This window comes from Schistocerca gregaria, chromosome 1 (assembly GCF_023897955.1).
Source record: "Schistocerca gregaria isolate iqSchGreg1 chromosome 1, iqSchGreg1.2, whole genome shotgun sequence".
NCBI lineage: Eukaryota > Metazoa > Arthropoda > Insecta > Orthoptera > Acrididae > Schistocerca > Schistocerca gregaria.
The window spans coordinates 910,416,932-910,433,596 of record NC_064920.1 but is presented as its reverse complement, the minus strand read 5'-3'; the positions used below and the strand labels follow the sequence as shown (position 1 = coordinate 910,433,596).

General features: G+C 41.1%; 1 protein-coding gene across 10 annotated transcripts in view; it reads right to left on the bottom strand.

The window, feature by feature from the left end:
• LOC126275021 (GATOR complex protein Iml1) overlaps positions 1 to 16,665 on the bottom strand; it is a 520,849-nt gene that overhangs the window by 154,909 nt on the left and 349,275 nt on the right. For all 10 annotated transcript variants that reach the window (XM_049977169.1, XM_049977163.1, XM_049977164.1 and 7 more), the window contains one exon: positions 7,416 to 7,626. In XM_049977169.1, coding sequence (XP_049833126.1) covers positions 7,416 to 7,626 — 211 coding nt within the window. The remainder of the gene's footprint in view (positions 1 to 7,415; positions 7,627 to 16,665) is intronic.

Sequence of the window (16,665 nt, the reverse complement as noted above, 5' to 3'; positions counted from 1 at the left end):
GTGTTCATCAATTAACAGCTGACAGTATGTCAATGTCGCTGTCTGAATTACTAAGTAGTTAGTCACTTGTAGTCCAGTGATGCAGCATACAGTAATTACATCATCCTCCACCACACTAATTGAGGTACATAGGGAAAAGCACTTTGTCTGTTGTCATGCCCTAACAAAGCAAGCTGAAGTTCACAAAAAGGTCCCTCTCAATCATTAACCAGTTATCCATCTGCAGCATTAGGAATGAACTGCCCATGTCATGTGTTTTGAATGCAACAAGTTATGGCACCTAGCAAGCAGTTTCCTTTGCTAATGCTCAAAAATACGTCACCAGATTGCTGCAGGATATCCAGCCATTTCCTGTAGCAGCTGATAGAGAGCTGCAGATACTCATACCACCATTGGAAATGAATGGTGCGGTGATGGATTTCCAATTGAAAAAAGCCTCAGCTGTGTCACTGATTAATGTGGACACAGCAAACTGTTTAATCACTGACGCAGTATGCACAGTACAAAGTGGTGACATATAATAGGTAGTTGATCCTGTTATGGAGTCAAATATCTGTCCAATCTGAGAACAACAAAGTAGCTAGGCAACTAATCCTGCACAGCAACTAACATTTTTGAAAAAGTTTTCAATGGTGTTGAGTCACAGTCATGCAACATTTTATAAAAGAGTAAACTGCCATTTGACTGTTTATTATTATATTTATCTGCTGTTAAATGGAAAGTTCCCACTCGCCATACAACAGAGATACTGAATAGCAGATAGCTACAACAAAAAGATTGTTACAAATATAGTTTTCGGCCAGTGAGGCCTTTGTCAAAATTAGACAACAAACAGTTGTTTGGCCTCAGTTGCCTTAGACTGTAGTCACGTGTGTTTGAGTAGTGTTTGCGTGAGTGTGTATGTGTGTGTTTGTCATTTAATTTTAACAAAGGCCTTACTGGGCAAAAGCTATATTTGTGAGTCTTTTTGTTGTTCCTATCTGCGACTCAGCATCTCTGCTAGGAGGTGAGTGACAACTTTTCTTTTCACCGTGTTGTTACATTCCATCCTGAAGTTTCCATTGTTTGGTATCTTCTGTATCTTCTAGATTTCAGCTTTTATACCATTATCAGTACAATGCTAAATGTTGTTGGATCATTATTATATCATATCTATTAAAGCAGCCCAAAGCAGGTAAACAATACTAACCCATGTCTTTACTATATAACTCAGACATCTTAAAGACATGCATTAGTCTTGTTTACCTGCTTTGTACAGGCTTAACAGATGTGACACAACAACAGTCCAACAACTTTAAGCATTGCAGCTGATAATGTCATAAAAGCCAAATCAATAAGATAAATATACTAATATACACCCCAATGGTGGGTTACTCTTAAAATAAGTATCTAAAAATAAAAAATAAAATATTTGAATTAATTCACTTTCGTGTTTTATGGTTCCAGAATTCAAGACCAAGTAAATCTAGTTTCAAACATCATTCTATTCCAAGAACTTGATACAATAAATGCACAGCACAAGCAATTGTTTAAACATGAATTAAGTTGAACATAATTAATTTTTGCAGTTTGAAACATGCACATTATTGCAAAAATCCACAGTACCGAACTTTTACAGGACATGCCCAGTGTCATTCAGAATGTGCAGTTAAGGTGGAACTAAGTAAGTTACAAAGTGTGGGACACATTGGAGTCATCACCAGCTCACAGAGTGACTCATTGACAACTTGGGCCCATGACGTCGTGGGGTTTTTGCCGCACCTGAACCCTACCATCAGCTCTTTCCAACTTAAATCGGAATTCGTCTGACAAGGCCTCAAGTGCCTTCAAGCAGGCATTTATTTCACTGCTATACCACATAAACATAAACTCATTGGAGAAAGTATCAATCAATGCATTAAAGTATTAGTCAATGCATTATAAGAACACAACGTTAACTTAGGAACATTGTAGGTGGTGCAGAACTAGTACATGTCCCTCCACTACTGACATCTCATGGCAGTGATGTGATGTGCATGTGTCACTTAGTTGTATGGAATCAGCATAGTATGATTGTGTCAACATGTAGATGTAACAAAATAGTAGAAAGGAGCTATTGTGTTTGGAAGGGCCTATGGCCACACTGTGAAAGCATCCTGATTCATTGGTGTATTAATGTGCACTGTCAATGTGTCTACACATAACAGCATACTACTTTCAGCCGTGACATAAGAGAAATACACTCCTGGAAATTGAAATAAGAACACTGTGAATTCATTGTCCCAGGAAGGGGAAACTTTATTGACACATTCCTGGGGTCAGATACATCACATGATCACACTGACAGAACCACAGGCACATAGACACAGGCAACAGAGCATGCACAATGTCGGCACTAGTACAGTGTATATCCACCTTTCGCAGCAATGCAGGCTGCTATTCTCCCATTGAGATGATCGTAGAGATGCTGGATGTAGTCCTGTGGAATGGTTTGCCATGCCATTTCCACCTGGCGCCTCAGTTGGACCAGCGTTCGTGCTGGACGTGCAGACCGCGTGAGACGACACTTCATCCAGTCCCAAACATGCTCAATGGGGGACAGATCCGGAGATCTTGCTGGCCAGAGTAGTTGACTTACACCTTCTAGAGCACGTTGGGTGGCACGGGATACATGTGGACGTGCATTGTCCTGTTGGAACAGCAAGTTCCCTTGCCGGTCTAGGAATGGTAGAACGATTGGTTCGATGACGGTTTGGATGTACCGTCCACTATTAAGTGTCCCCTCGACGATCACCAGAGGTGTACGGCCAGTGTAGGAGATCGCTCCCCACACCATGATGCCGGGTGTTGGCCCTGTGTGCCTCGGTCGTATGCAGTCCTGATTGTGGCGCTCACCAGCACGGCGCCAAACACGCATACGACCATCATTGGCACCAAGGCAGAAGCAACTCTCATCGCTGAAGACGACACGTCTCCATTCGTCCCTCCATTCATGCCTGTCGCGACACCACTGGAGGCGGGCTGCACGATGTTGGGGCGTGAGCGGAAGACGGCCTAACGGTGTGCGGGACCGTAGCCCAGCTTCATGGAGATGGTTGCAAATGGTCCTCGCCGATACCCCAGGAGCAACAGTGTCCCTAATTTGCTGGGAAGTGGCGGTGCGGTCCCCTACGGCACTGCGTAGGATCCTACGGTCTTGGCGTGCATCCGTGCGTTGCTGCGGTCCGGTCCCAGGTCGACAGACACGTGCACCTTCCGCCGACCACTGGCGACAACATCGATGTACTGTGGAGACCTCACGCCCCACGTGTTGGGCAATTCGGCAGTACGTCCACCCGGCCTCCCGCATGCCCACTATATGCCCTCGCTCAAAGTCCGTCAACTGCACATACGGTTCACGTCCACGCTGTCGCGGCATGCTACCAGTGTTAAAGACTGCGATGGAGCTCCGTATGCCACGGCAAACTGGCTGACACTGACGGTGGCGATGCACAAATACTGCGCAGCTAGCGCCATTCGACGGCTAACACCGCGGTTCCTGGTGTGTCCGCTGTGCCGTGCAGGTGATCATTGCTTGTACAGCCCTCTCGCAGTGTCTGGAGCAAGTATGGTGGGTCTAACACACCGGTGTCAATGTGTTCTTTTTTCCATTTCCAGGAGTGTAGTTGTAAAAAGACCCAAACTAACAAAGACCAGGGCAAGTACTTTGCTTCATCAATGACAGTTGGTCTAAATGTGACAAAAAATGCTGCTGTCAGTGAATGCAGGTCCATTTCAACGAGTTTTGGAATGAACTTGATGAAGCATGGAATGGGTACTTGGAATGAGTACCTCACAAAAAAGGCCATTGCTCTCGGCAACACTTAAGGCGGCGCAGTATCAATGTTGTGTGACATGTAGTGTAATACCATACAACCAACTGACACATACACATCACTGTCATGACATATGTATGTGGCAGAGGGTCACTTATCAATTCTACACTAGCTACAATGTTCTTAAGTTAGCAATGTTTTCTTATAATGTGTTGACTAATATTTTATCCACTGAGTTTATGTTGAGGTGGTATAGCAGTTAAATAAATGTCTGCTTGAAGGAATTTGTTTTATTACTCTCACATTTTGTAATGTACCTAGTTACACCTTAGCTGCCCATACTGAATGACACTAGGCATGTCCTGTAAAAGTTCAGGGCTGTGGATTTTCACAATGATGTGTGTGTTCCAAACTATGCAGCACAACGTAATTCATGTTCAAACAGTTGCTTGAGCTGTGCCTGTATTGTATCAAGTTCTTGGAATAGTAAGTGTAAAAAGATCTAAACTAACACAGGCCAAGGCAATTATTTCACATTTGTAATGACAGTTGGTTTGAATGTGACAAAAAATGCTGCTGTCAGTGAATGCAGGTTCATTTCAACTAGTTTTTGTGTGTCCATCCTTTTGACAGGAGGTCTTGGGGATGATTGCCGTTTACTGTTGTGACAAAATAAAAACCTACAGCCAGCCTATTGATTTTATTTATTTTTTAGCGACCAGTTTCGGCACTTCAATGTGCCATCTTCAGGCTGTAGTTGATGCTGAAGGGGTTGACATGATCCCAATATATACTGCATCAGTGGCCAACGTAACTGGTTATGCAGACTATCTGAAAACTTTGCTGTCAGCACTCTAACCACAATGTTATGAAGCATGCACTGGGCACTTGGAGATGAGTACTTGACGTAAAAAGGCCATTGCTCACAACAGCTCATTATCAAGGGGGTGTGATGTGTAGTGTGGTCTTACCCATTATACTGTTAGACCTTTACAAATGATGGACAGTATAAACTGCATCAATGGCTCAATGACATGTTAAACACACACTGTGGAGGCAGTGGTTCATGTCAAAGGTAGCTCTGTGATGTTTTGGGGAAGTTCTTGTGCCGTGACTGGGGCCTCATTCATTCATGTTACTATGAGCATAAACAAGGATATGTATTTCAACATTTCCAGTGACCTTTCTTCTGCATCTGCAAGATTAGTACGCGATAGACAATCCCGTCTTTCCAGATAATAACACCTGGCTTGAAATAGCTGCTCACATACATTTCCAGCTTGACAAACAGTGAAGTATCTTATTACACATCTGTTAAACCATTTAATCTTAATTGCCAGGCCTATGTGCATAAGCAGTCCCAGGCTCTGGCAGTTCCAGATTGTATGTTACTGATATTGTTACTGATGTTACTGATATTGGTGAAGTTAATTTTCTTACGGAAAGGCCAAACAATGGCATATTTTAATCTATCTGAGCAAACACATTGAATTACTTAGTGATTAATGACGATTTTCTTAGAATGAGATTTTCACTCTGCAGCGGAGTGTGCGCTGATATGGAACTTCCTGGCTTATTAAAACTGTGTGCTCGACCGAGGCTCGAACTCGGGACCTTTGCCTTTCGCCGGCAAGTGCTCTACCAACTGAGCTACAAAAGCATGACTCCTGCCCGGTACTCACAGCTTTACTTCTGCCAGAAGCTCTCCTGCGAACCTTGCAGAACTAGCACTCCTGAAAGAAAGGAAGACGTGGCTTAGCCATAGCCAGGGGGCAAAGGTCTCGAGTTCGAGTCTCGGTCCGGCACACAGTTTTAATCTGCCAGGAAGTTTCATGTGTTGTGATGTCTGTGAGAAAATGTGAGAAGAAAATGGCCTGAAATGTAAGACAATTCATGGCTCATGATAACGCACCCTCAGATTCATCCCTGTTGCCGCACGATTATCGCACAAAAAACTAAATCACTGTGCTGCCTCATCCTCCATACTCTCCACATCTGGTCTTGCAGATTCTTTTTTATTTCCAAAGTCGAAAACACTATTGAAATTAAGAAGATTTGGCATGATAGATGAAGTAAAAGAAAATTCACAAATGGCTCCTCATGCATACGAAGACTGTTCCCGGAGGTGGAAACAGTATTGGGAGTATTGTATCAATTGTGGAGGAGAATATTTTGAAGGAGACCATGCACACAGTAAGTAGAAAATAAGTGTAGAAAAATTTTGTGGGTAGAGTTCCAGAATTTTTTGAACAGATCTCGTATGATTACACCATTCTCTCCCCCGCCCCCTCCCCCCCACCTCATCCTGCCATTCCCCCCCCCCCCCCCCCACCCTTTCTGATGCCTCTATCTTGCACCCCCTACCCAGCCCCAACCCCACTTCCAGACAGCTGCTCATGAGGAGAAGTTGTAACAACAGTCACAGCAGCCAGAGACAGTAATCATATGTGTGTCACTAGCACTTTTGAGTGTGTTTCCTACTCCACCAGAAGGCCTTTTGGGTAAAAACTAAAATGTATAGCAGTGTTTTCATTGTGGCTGACTGGAACTCAATATTTCCTCTATATGGTGTGTAGCAATCTATTGTGTGTGTGTGTGTGTGTGTGTGTGTGTGTGTGTGTGTGTGTGTGTGTGTGAGAGAGAGAGAGAGAGAGAGAGAGAGAGAGAGAGAGAGAGAGAGAGAGAGAGAGTGAGTTTTTATGGTGTACATTTGTCCTCTGAAGGAACTTCCAGGTTCAAAAAATTGAAACAATTTTTAACTTCTTCATTATTTGAATATCCAGGTTCAAAAATTGAAACAATTTTTAACTTCTTCATTATTTGAATATCCCTTAATGAGTGCTTGTCTTTACTCCATACATTTTTATACCCTACACAAGACTATCCAGTATCAGAGTAATGACCTATCCAATTATAACACCCAATCAAGAGCGGCCTGTAGCATTTTATGTAATATCTACTTTATCACAAAAACTGCAGGAGACTGTCCTTATACAAGTGAATCTGTCACTGGTTCTCACAAATGTTTAGATGAGTGGAGATACCACAAGATTCCCGAAGAGGATACCAGCAGACATGTTGGAACATAGAACACTGAAGAAGCAATTTGAAGAGGAAGGACAGTTCCATTTTTCATCCTGACTGTTATAGAATCATTGTTATTTATGTCATCCAGAATAGAAAATGAAATTTTTGTCCAACAACTTTGTGGTTGTGACACTTGAAACCTAAAATGGAAAACTTTTTCAAGAGAAAAAAGATATGGCTTAAAAACACAGAAAAGTTTACCTTCAACAACAATGTTCATGAATGGCTGCAGTCTTATATTATAGTAGCCTCTTTCAGTTAACAATTTTCTCAGCAAATGTCACAGAAATATTGGAATCCAGACAGATAAAAAATCTACTCACCAAGCAGTTGCAGCAGAACACACACACATATAAAGGTTCTCCTGCCTCTGCTTGATGAATACATTTTTTTTATGTATCCACTTAAATTATATTTGCATAAACTGATTATTTTCAATGAAATATAGGAATCCCATGGTTTTAGTTTCATGTTGTTTTCCTATATGGGTTTTTTATTTAGTTACTGTTAATTATAACAATCAAAGATACATACTGTTAGCAAATTCACTGCCTTTTCTTCATGGTTGATACCCTCCACATGGTTTATGAGCCACTGAACAGCATCTGCACTCACAAATGTGTTAGATGGTAAACTAGGATGATTTGTCAGGAATCCAATCCCAGTCTGTACATTCTTCATTGCATCCAGAATTTCCTGAATGGACGCATTACTTTTCAGGCGATGCGTAACTGTCTGGTTGACACTAAAATTGATGTAATACCACAATATAGGGTATATATAAGATAAACACGTAAAAAAACATAAAATGAAAAATAACAAGTATTTCTGTGTTATCTGATTTTCATAGCATTCAGTAGCTGCAAAACACAATATGTACTAGACAGAAAAATAACAAGTACTATTTTTTATGATATTGCCTCTGCACTACTGGTTTAAATTGTTGTTTAGTAGTTAGTACTGCTGGCTTTTACAAGGAAGTCAGTAGTTTAATTTCCAGTGACTCCCTAAGTGTTTTCTGATGTGAGAAGATCTAGAATGAAGTCCACTTAGCCTCATTAGGTGAAACGAGATCCTGCTTGAATACTTCCACAGAAATGGCACCAAACTGAAAGGTTTGCACTAGGTTGAAAGTTATCAAATATTTATTTATTAGTTTAGATCTTAATATATTTGTTACTGAGCACTCTTGATTATTTGATGATATCACTACTGCATGCAAATCAAAGTTCACTTTGTAAGATTTAAGTCATTCTGACATTCCAGATGTCATAATGTTTACAAAAACAACACACTGGCTTGATGAGATCTCTTATTTTACTATCTTGATTCATGCTATGGTGACATAGGGAGAATCCCACCAGTGGAGAGTGATACAAAGTCCAGCAACTTCACACTGTCTATAGTTTGTTTTTTGCATGTTTGTCAATTTGTGTCCCCCCCCCCCCCCCCCCCCCCACACACACTTCTCTTTTCGTTAAAAAATTGATGCTTTACAATGTAGTGAAATATTGTAGTCTTTGGAACCAGTTCCTGAGTGGGGATGGGGAAGAGGTGAGATCCCATTGTCAGGACGTGGTAGCTGCACTGTCTGTGAGCAGCTGCCTCTGCATTCAAGTGTGCCACCTTTAACCACTCAATAAAAACCATTTCATTCTTTTTCTGTATTTAGTTTGAAAAGTGTGCAGTCAATGCAGCAGAATTTTGAACGGGCCACTGTACGGTGGTATGAGAGGTGGATGGGCCGAAACATCACCCCGGAAGGTATGCTGCAGAGGCCCTAGAGTACAAAAATGTTCCCATGTATGTGTGACTACACCACAGAGGAGCATATTTGGGGCACCATTTCTCACACATGAACTCTGTGAAGGAGGCCAGTGGAGGGAGTTCAGAAGGCACAACATGAGTTGTGCTGGTGAATGTTACAGATCATCTTTCACTGTTGATCACTGGCTCAACAGGAACAGCAGTACTGAATCCGACCATGTTATGTTTGCATACATCAACTACACCTTCAGGGCATGGTAACTGCAAGTAAGGATGCCATGAACTGCCACCACCTGTCAGTCAGATGGTATGGGCACACCAAACCTCATGATCCATCCCTACAAGATGATCTTCACCACCTTAGCTGCCATGATTTCTGTGACAGGAATAACCTCCGCTACCAGGTACAGCAATCCACTAGCATTACTAGGTAACAGAAGCCACTAGAGCATGGAATGGACCTACGGGGTCTACAAGGACATGCCCAACTCTCACCAAAAGTGTGATGATGACTTCTTATGGCCACGAAAATGGTGGTCAATTTTGCTCTGCTGACGTTTGTTGTATTGCTTTGCCTACACGCAGGAATCTCTGGCAATACTAGGCCATACCACCTTAACCTTCACAAGCTTCACCATAGCCCCTACTCCTAGATGCAGGAGGTTACAAAAGGCTGATAAGAAATTGTCCGGAAGTTGTGCAATATGTAGACGTGTGTGCTAATGTGTGCCACATCGCACCACAGATATACATTTGCCTGTGTTGATTTGACTCTCAGTAATTGTAGATTTGAAATCTGCTGCTCCTGTAGTGCGTCTAACTTCCCACCCAGTGCGTGTGCAAGGGCGATGTGGTGCTGTCGTACCATCCTAATACTGGTGTAGCTTCTGGATAAACAGTCAGTGGCAATGTTTCTGTGAGCACTCACGTGGTAGATATTGATGGTAATCTTGGAAATAAACACCACCTGTTTGATCTATGGAAGTGAACCAATAAGTGAATTTATTTATTTATTTATTTATTTATTAAACAGTGTGGTGATGGAGGGATGGTCTGTGAAAGCAGTGAACTCTCTGCTTCCACACACTTGCAGAAGAGCTTGACAGCCACATACACATCATGTAGCTAATGATCTATGGTGCTCCAGTTTCTTTGCCTCTTTGTTAACAGCAAGGGGAAGAACGTCAGGGGCAGCCATGTGCAGCAAGTGGAAGAATTCCAGGGACTGTCATAAGTAAATGCGCTGCTGAGAGGCCTCTCTGTTAACAGCAAGGGGAAGAATGCCATGGGCTGCTATGTGCAACAAGGGGAAGAATGCCATGGGCTGCTATGTGCAACAAGTGGAAGAATGCCAGGGACTGCCATATGTCAATGTGCTGCTGAAAGGCAGCAGCTACAGCCATCTGGTTTGCGTTGACCATAATAGCTGTTGGTGCGTTTTCATGCAGATGATTCAGTAGTACAGCATGTGTGGCACACTCTTTTGCCAACTCAAAAATGTTTATTGCTTCCTCACTCCAAGGCTGCTTCCTAGTAACTACTGTGTGTTTTCGCCTAAGCAATGTGGTCACTGGTGCCAGTAACAATGCCACATGAGGTAGGTGGCATCAGTAGTAGTTGAGCATACCTTATAACACCCATCTAAGACCATTGAATGTTCTTGGTCGTGTCACTTCCTGGATTGTTCCGGCTCATTCCACTAGAGGCAAGATGCCTGCTGTTGGCACCACAAATCCTAATACCTTGACAGTACCCAAGTCAAAAATACATCTAGCTGTCTTTACCACAACCCCTGCCTGTTCAAGTATATTTGAAAAATTACCGTAGGTGCTTACAACGTTGTGCTGGTGAAAGAGAAAATTGGAAAAGGTGTAGGATGTGTGCAATTAGGAAATTCTACTTGACCAGCTCCGTTAGGCCTATGTCAATGCACAATCTCTTCTCACCATATGTCAAAATGGGCATGTTATTAGTTGCTGTGATGTAGAGGATAGCTGCCATACAGTTCAGCTGAGACTGTTGTCCTTGGTAAAATGTTGATGTTGGAATCAGTGTCCACAAAAATTCTGAATATTCTATTTTGAACGTTATGAGGAATCTTTTTGATATTTTCTGTGAGCAGGTGAAACCAACATGAAAATGATCCATCAGTGAGGCTCCGCTTAGTGAGTATTGACCACTGTTAAATCTCATTTCTTCAAAATAGAAAGTTTTACAGCGTGGTGAGGCAATAATGTAACTGCGCATGTTTATCAGATCCTTGTTTGGGACTGGCTGAAAAATGTTGTTGTTGTCCTATATGTGTGTGTGACGCTATTGCTACTGCCTGAAATCCCACTGCTGGGGATGCAAGCAGAGAAATCACCATGCCTGAGGACCGAGACAATGATGCAGGGGATGATGTGGACATCTTGGCACATTGTACATATGCACCAAGGAGAAAAATATCAGTGAATGATTTCAAAGTAGGTCAGACCCCCCATAGCAAGTGCTTGTTGTGAAATAGCTAGGTGGGGGATATCTTTTCTTGTCCATTGTCCACCATTAATCTGCGTGGCCTCGATTCCAGTAATTATTTGAAGTACTTGATTAGACAGACTTTAAGTGCTGTGTAGCCATGCATGTTTGAAGTATCCTCTGCAAAAACTGTCCAAGATTCACTTAAGTGACCAAAGACACCATGGAACTGTAAGGTGTCATCCTGTATGTTGCATTCACAGAAAATGCCTTCCACGTGTTGGAACCAGAGTCTTGAGGTCCACAACACTGGCAGTTTAACGTTTTGCGTGTTCCTGCCTTGTGAAGCCGTTTGCTGAGGCTGTTGATCTTGCAGAGTACCTTTCACATTACTGTTGGCAAGTTGCGAAATGTTGTCATCATACTCTGTTCTTATGTAATCTCCATTTTCTGAATTCATAGTGACACATTTCGGGCAAGGTCACCACTGAAGGTTGGTCACTAAAGGTGGACGTAATCCATTGGAGAATGTATAGGCATGCTGTAACACCTTTAATTTCACACTATATCTCAGAACAAAATTCAACATCACAACAAAGAGAATTGTGCAAACAGAAAAAGACCCAAAGTCCTTCAGTTACATCTATTTCATAATGTCTTTAGTTTGTTGTTTGTTTTTCGATATGTGATGCTACAATGTCCCAAATCTCTTCCTGTCTTGTGATTATCTTCTCATTTCTGTATACTAATCGTCTTCTCTATAATTAGCCCATAGCCACCTGAGCTATCTCATAACCTGGCAAGATTTACTAGTCCAAACGTAGATTCCATGTAACCTGATTTAAATCCTCTGGTTCCAAATGAGAATGTAAGCCGAAGCTGCTTATTCTTGGAATGAGAAATTCACAGAAAGCTAATACAAAAATTTGAGCACAAAAATAGAAAGTAACAAAAATGAAAAGAAATACAATAAAAAGTATTTAAAATAGCATGTACAATAAATAACACATTAGAGTGCAAGGCGTCAGTGCTCCCAAACTAAACTACTGCAAAAAACTTCTTTACAGGATAAAAGTAGTGTGCCACATGGCAGACTTGTGACTTATTGTTTGATTTGAAATACTGATAGTTTATCACCCAAATATTTCAGCTCTGGTGGAAGTTCACTGAAAATTACGCCTGAAGGATATACTTTTCGGTACAATGGCTAAAAAAAGTGTCATCATTAAAGTGCAAACAATTTTTCTGTCCCATGATTTACCCTATTTTTTCCAGTACTCCTTTGTTTTGTACTTTACCAAACAATTTAATTTTTATTATGATTCTGCAGTTGTTGTTGTTGTTGTGGTCTTCAGTCCTGAAACAGGTTTGATGCAGCTCTCCATGCTACTCTATCCTGTGCAAGCTTCATCTCCCAGTACCTACTGCAACCTACATCCTTCTGAATCTGCTTAGTGTTGTCATCTCTTGGTCTCCCTCTACAATTTTTACCCTCCATACTGCCCTCCAATACTAAATTGGTGATCCCTTGATGCCTCAGAACATGTCCTACCAACTGATCCCTTCTTCTGGTCAAGTTGTGCCACAAACTTCTCTTCTCCTCAATCCGATTCAATATTTCCTCATTAGTTATGTGATCTACCCATTTAATCTTCAGCATTCTTCTGTAGCACCACATTTCGAAAGCTTCTATTCTCTTCTTGTCCAAACTTGTTATCGTCCATGTTTCACTTCCATACATGGCTACACTCCATACAAATACTTTCAGAAATGACTTCCTGACACTTAAATCTATACTCGATGTTAACAAACTTCTCTTCTTCAGAAACGCTTTCCTTGCCATTGCCAGTCTTCATTTTATATCCTCTCTACTTCGACCATCATCAGTTATTTTGCTCCCCAAATAGCAAAACTCCTTTACCACTTTAAGTGTCTCATTCCCTAATCTAATTCCCTCAGCATCACCCGACTTAATTCGACTACATTCCATTATCCTCGTTTTGCTTTTGTTGATATTCATCTTATATACTCCTCTCAAGACACTGTCCATTCCATTCAACTGCTCTTCCAAGTCCTTTGCTGTCTCTGACAGAATTACGATGTCATCGGCGAACCTCAAAGTTTTTATTGCTTCTCCATGGACTTTAATACCTACTCCAAATTTTTCTTTTGTTTCCTTTACTGCTTGCTCAATATACAGATTGAATAACATCGGGGATAGACTACAGCCCGGTCTCACTCCCTTCCCAACCACTGCTCCCCTTTCATGTCCCTTGACTGTTATAACTGCCATCTGGTTTCTGTACAAATTGTAAGTAGCCTTTCGCTCCCTGTATTTTACCCCTGCCACCTTCAGAATTTGAAAGAGAGTATTCCAGTCAACATTGTCAAAAGTTTTCTCTAAGTTAACAAATGCTAGAAACGTAGGTTTGCCCTTCCTTAATCTAGCTTCTAATATAAGTCGTAGGGTCAGTATTGCCTCACATGTTCCAGTATTTCTACGGAATCCAAACTGATCTTCCCCAAGGTCGGCTTCTACTAGTTTTTCCATTCATCTGTAAAGAACTCGCGTTAGTATTTTGCAGCTGTGACTTATTAAACTGATAGTTCGGGAATTTTCACATCTGTCAACACCTGCTTTCTTTGGGATTGGAATTATTATATTCTTCTTGAAGTCTGAGGGTATTTCGCCTGTCTCATACATCTTGCTCACCAGATGGTAGAGTTTTGTCAGGACTGGCTCTCCCAAGGCCGTCAGTAGTTCCAATGGAATGTTGTCTACTCCAGGGGCCTTGTTTCGACTCAGGTCTTTCAGTGCTCTGTCAAACTCTTCACGCAGCATCGTATCTCCCATTTCATCTTCATCTACATTCTCTTCCATTTCCGTAATATTGTCCTCAAGTACATCGCCCTTGTATAGACCCTCTATATACTCCTTCCACCTTTCTGCTTTGCTTAGAACTGGGTTTCCATCTGAGATCTTGATGTTCACACAAGTGGTTCTCTTATCTCCAAAGGTCTCTTTAATTTTCCTGTAGGCAGTATCTATCTTACCCCTAATGAGATAAGCCTCTACATCCTCACATTTGTCCTCTAGCCATCCCTGTTTAGCCATTTTGCATTTCCTGTTGATCTCATTTTTGAGACGTTTGTATTCCTTTTTGCCTGCTTCATTTATTGCATTTTTATATTTTCTCCTTTCATCAATTAAATTCAATATTTCTTCTGTTACCCAAGGATTTCTACTAGCCCTTGTCTTTTTACCTACTTGATCCTCTGCTGCCTTCACTACTTCATCCCTCAAAGCTACCCATTCTTCTTCTATTGTATTTCTTTCCCCCATTCCTGTCAATTGCTCCCTTATGCTCTCCTTGAAACTCCGTACAACCTCTGGTTCTTTTAGTTTATCCAGGTCCCATCTCCTTAAATTCGCACCTTTTTGCAGTTTCTTCAGTTTTAATCTACAGGTCACAACCAACAGATTGTGGTCAGAGTCCACTACTGCCCCTGGAAATGTCTTACAATTTAAAACCTGGTTCCTAAATCTCTGTTGTACCATTATATAATAGATCTAATACCTGTCAGTATCTCCAGGCTTCTTCCATGTATACAGCCTACTTTTATGATTCTTGAACCAAGTGTTACCTATGATTAAGTTGGGTTCTGTGCAAAATTCTACCAGGCGACTTCCTCTTCATTTCTTTGCCCCAGTCCATATTCACCTACTACGTTTCCTTCTCTCCCTTTTCCTACTACCGAATTCCAGTCACCCATGACTATTAAATTTTCGTCACCCTTCACTATCTGAATAGTTTCTTTTATTTGATCATACATTTCTTCAATTTCTTCGTCATCTGCAGGGCTAGTTGGGATATAAACTTGTACTACTGTAGTTGGTGTGGGCTTCGTATCTATCTTGGCCACAATAATGCATTCACTATGTTGTTTGTAGTAGCTTACCCGCATTCCTATTTTCCTATTCATTATTAAACCTACTCCTGCATTACCCCTATTTGATTTTGTGTTTATAGCCCTGTAGTCACCTGACCAAAAGTCTTGTTCCTCCTGCCACCGAACTTCACTAATTCCCACTATATCTAACTTTAACCTATCCATTTCCCTTTTTAAATTTTCTAACCTACCTACCCAATTAAGGGATCTGACATTCCATGCTCCGACCCGTAGAACGCCAGTTTTCTTTCTCTTGATAACGACATCCTCCTGAGTAGTCCCCGCCCTGAGATCTGAATGGGGGACTATTGTACCTTCGGAATATTTTACCCAAGAGGATGTCATCATCATTTAATCATACAGTAAAGCTGCATGCCCTTGGAAAAAATTATGGCTGTAGTTTGCCCTTGCTTTCAGCCATTCGCAGTACCAGCACAGCAAGGCTGTTTTGGTTATTGTTACAAGGCCAGATCAGTCAATCATCCAGACTGTTGCCTCTGCAACTACTGAAAAGCCTGCTGCCCCTCTTCAGGAACCACACGTTTGTCTGGCCTCTCAACAGATACCCCTCCGTTGTGGTTGCACCTACGGTACGGCTATCTGTATCGCTGAGGCACGCAAGCCTCCCCACCAACGGCAAGGTCCATGGTTCATGGGGGAGAGGGGGGGGGGGGGGGGTGGGATTCTGCAATATCAACTTCAATTAATTGCATAAAATTCTGTGCTCCATAGTCACAGTTTTAAAAACATTGGTATCAATTACATGTGAATATTTGATATTATTGCAGCATCATGTGTGCCCATCAGTTTCTTAGTCATCTTGGCAACTTACTTCATATGTAGCATTGTTATTTCATTACTACACCTATGCTTTCTTCCATTTTTATGCTTGAAAGTCATTATGGAGCTCTCTCCAGATTTAATTGTTTAGTTCTGCATAGCATTCCACTTCTTTCTCCTGAACTACCCTTGTTTAGCAGAGTGGTCACTTATAGGGAATAATTTCCACTTAATGTCATTTTTTTCTTATTTTTAACTATTGGACTTCTACAAGTAAACGTTTCTCTTTATTCTTCTGAATATAAGTCTATTATTTATGACTTCAAAAATTATTCACATTATTTTTTTTTATTTTAAGCTTTGCAATCTACTGAAAACTACTGACATATTAATGCTGAAATAGATGGCACAGACATTCTGAATGAAAGAATGGAGAACTTTGAAAAAATATTCAACTGAAAACTATTGAATGAAATACTGAATGCATTTATACAAATGGGAAATCTAAAAAGAAAAAAAAAAACTGGAGGTAGCGGAAATGTTGTTTTACAGTTCAGTGGCAAAAATTAAATTATTAGAGTGGTTCTAGAAGGATTATATCACGAGAAATAGTTCAGATGTCTAATTACTAATGTTTTATTTCATTATACTTGTTAACAAATTTCTACTATAAATGAGTTTTTGAAAGCTAGGTTTAGAATTTCGGCCTTCTGTTTACCATCATCCATTAGATTACCCATACACTCAGCAAGTGAAGGTATTGAATTATTTGTAGCATTCATAGATTTTACGTACAACCAAAATTTTGGGGGGTTATTTTTAGAATCTG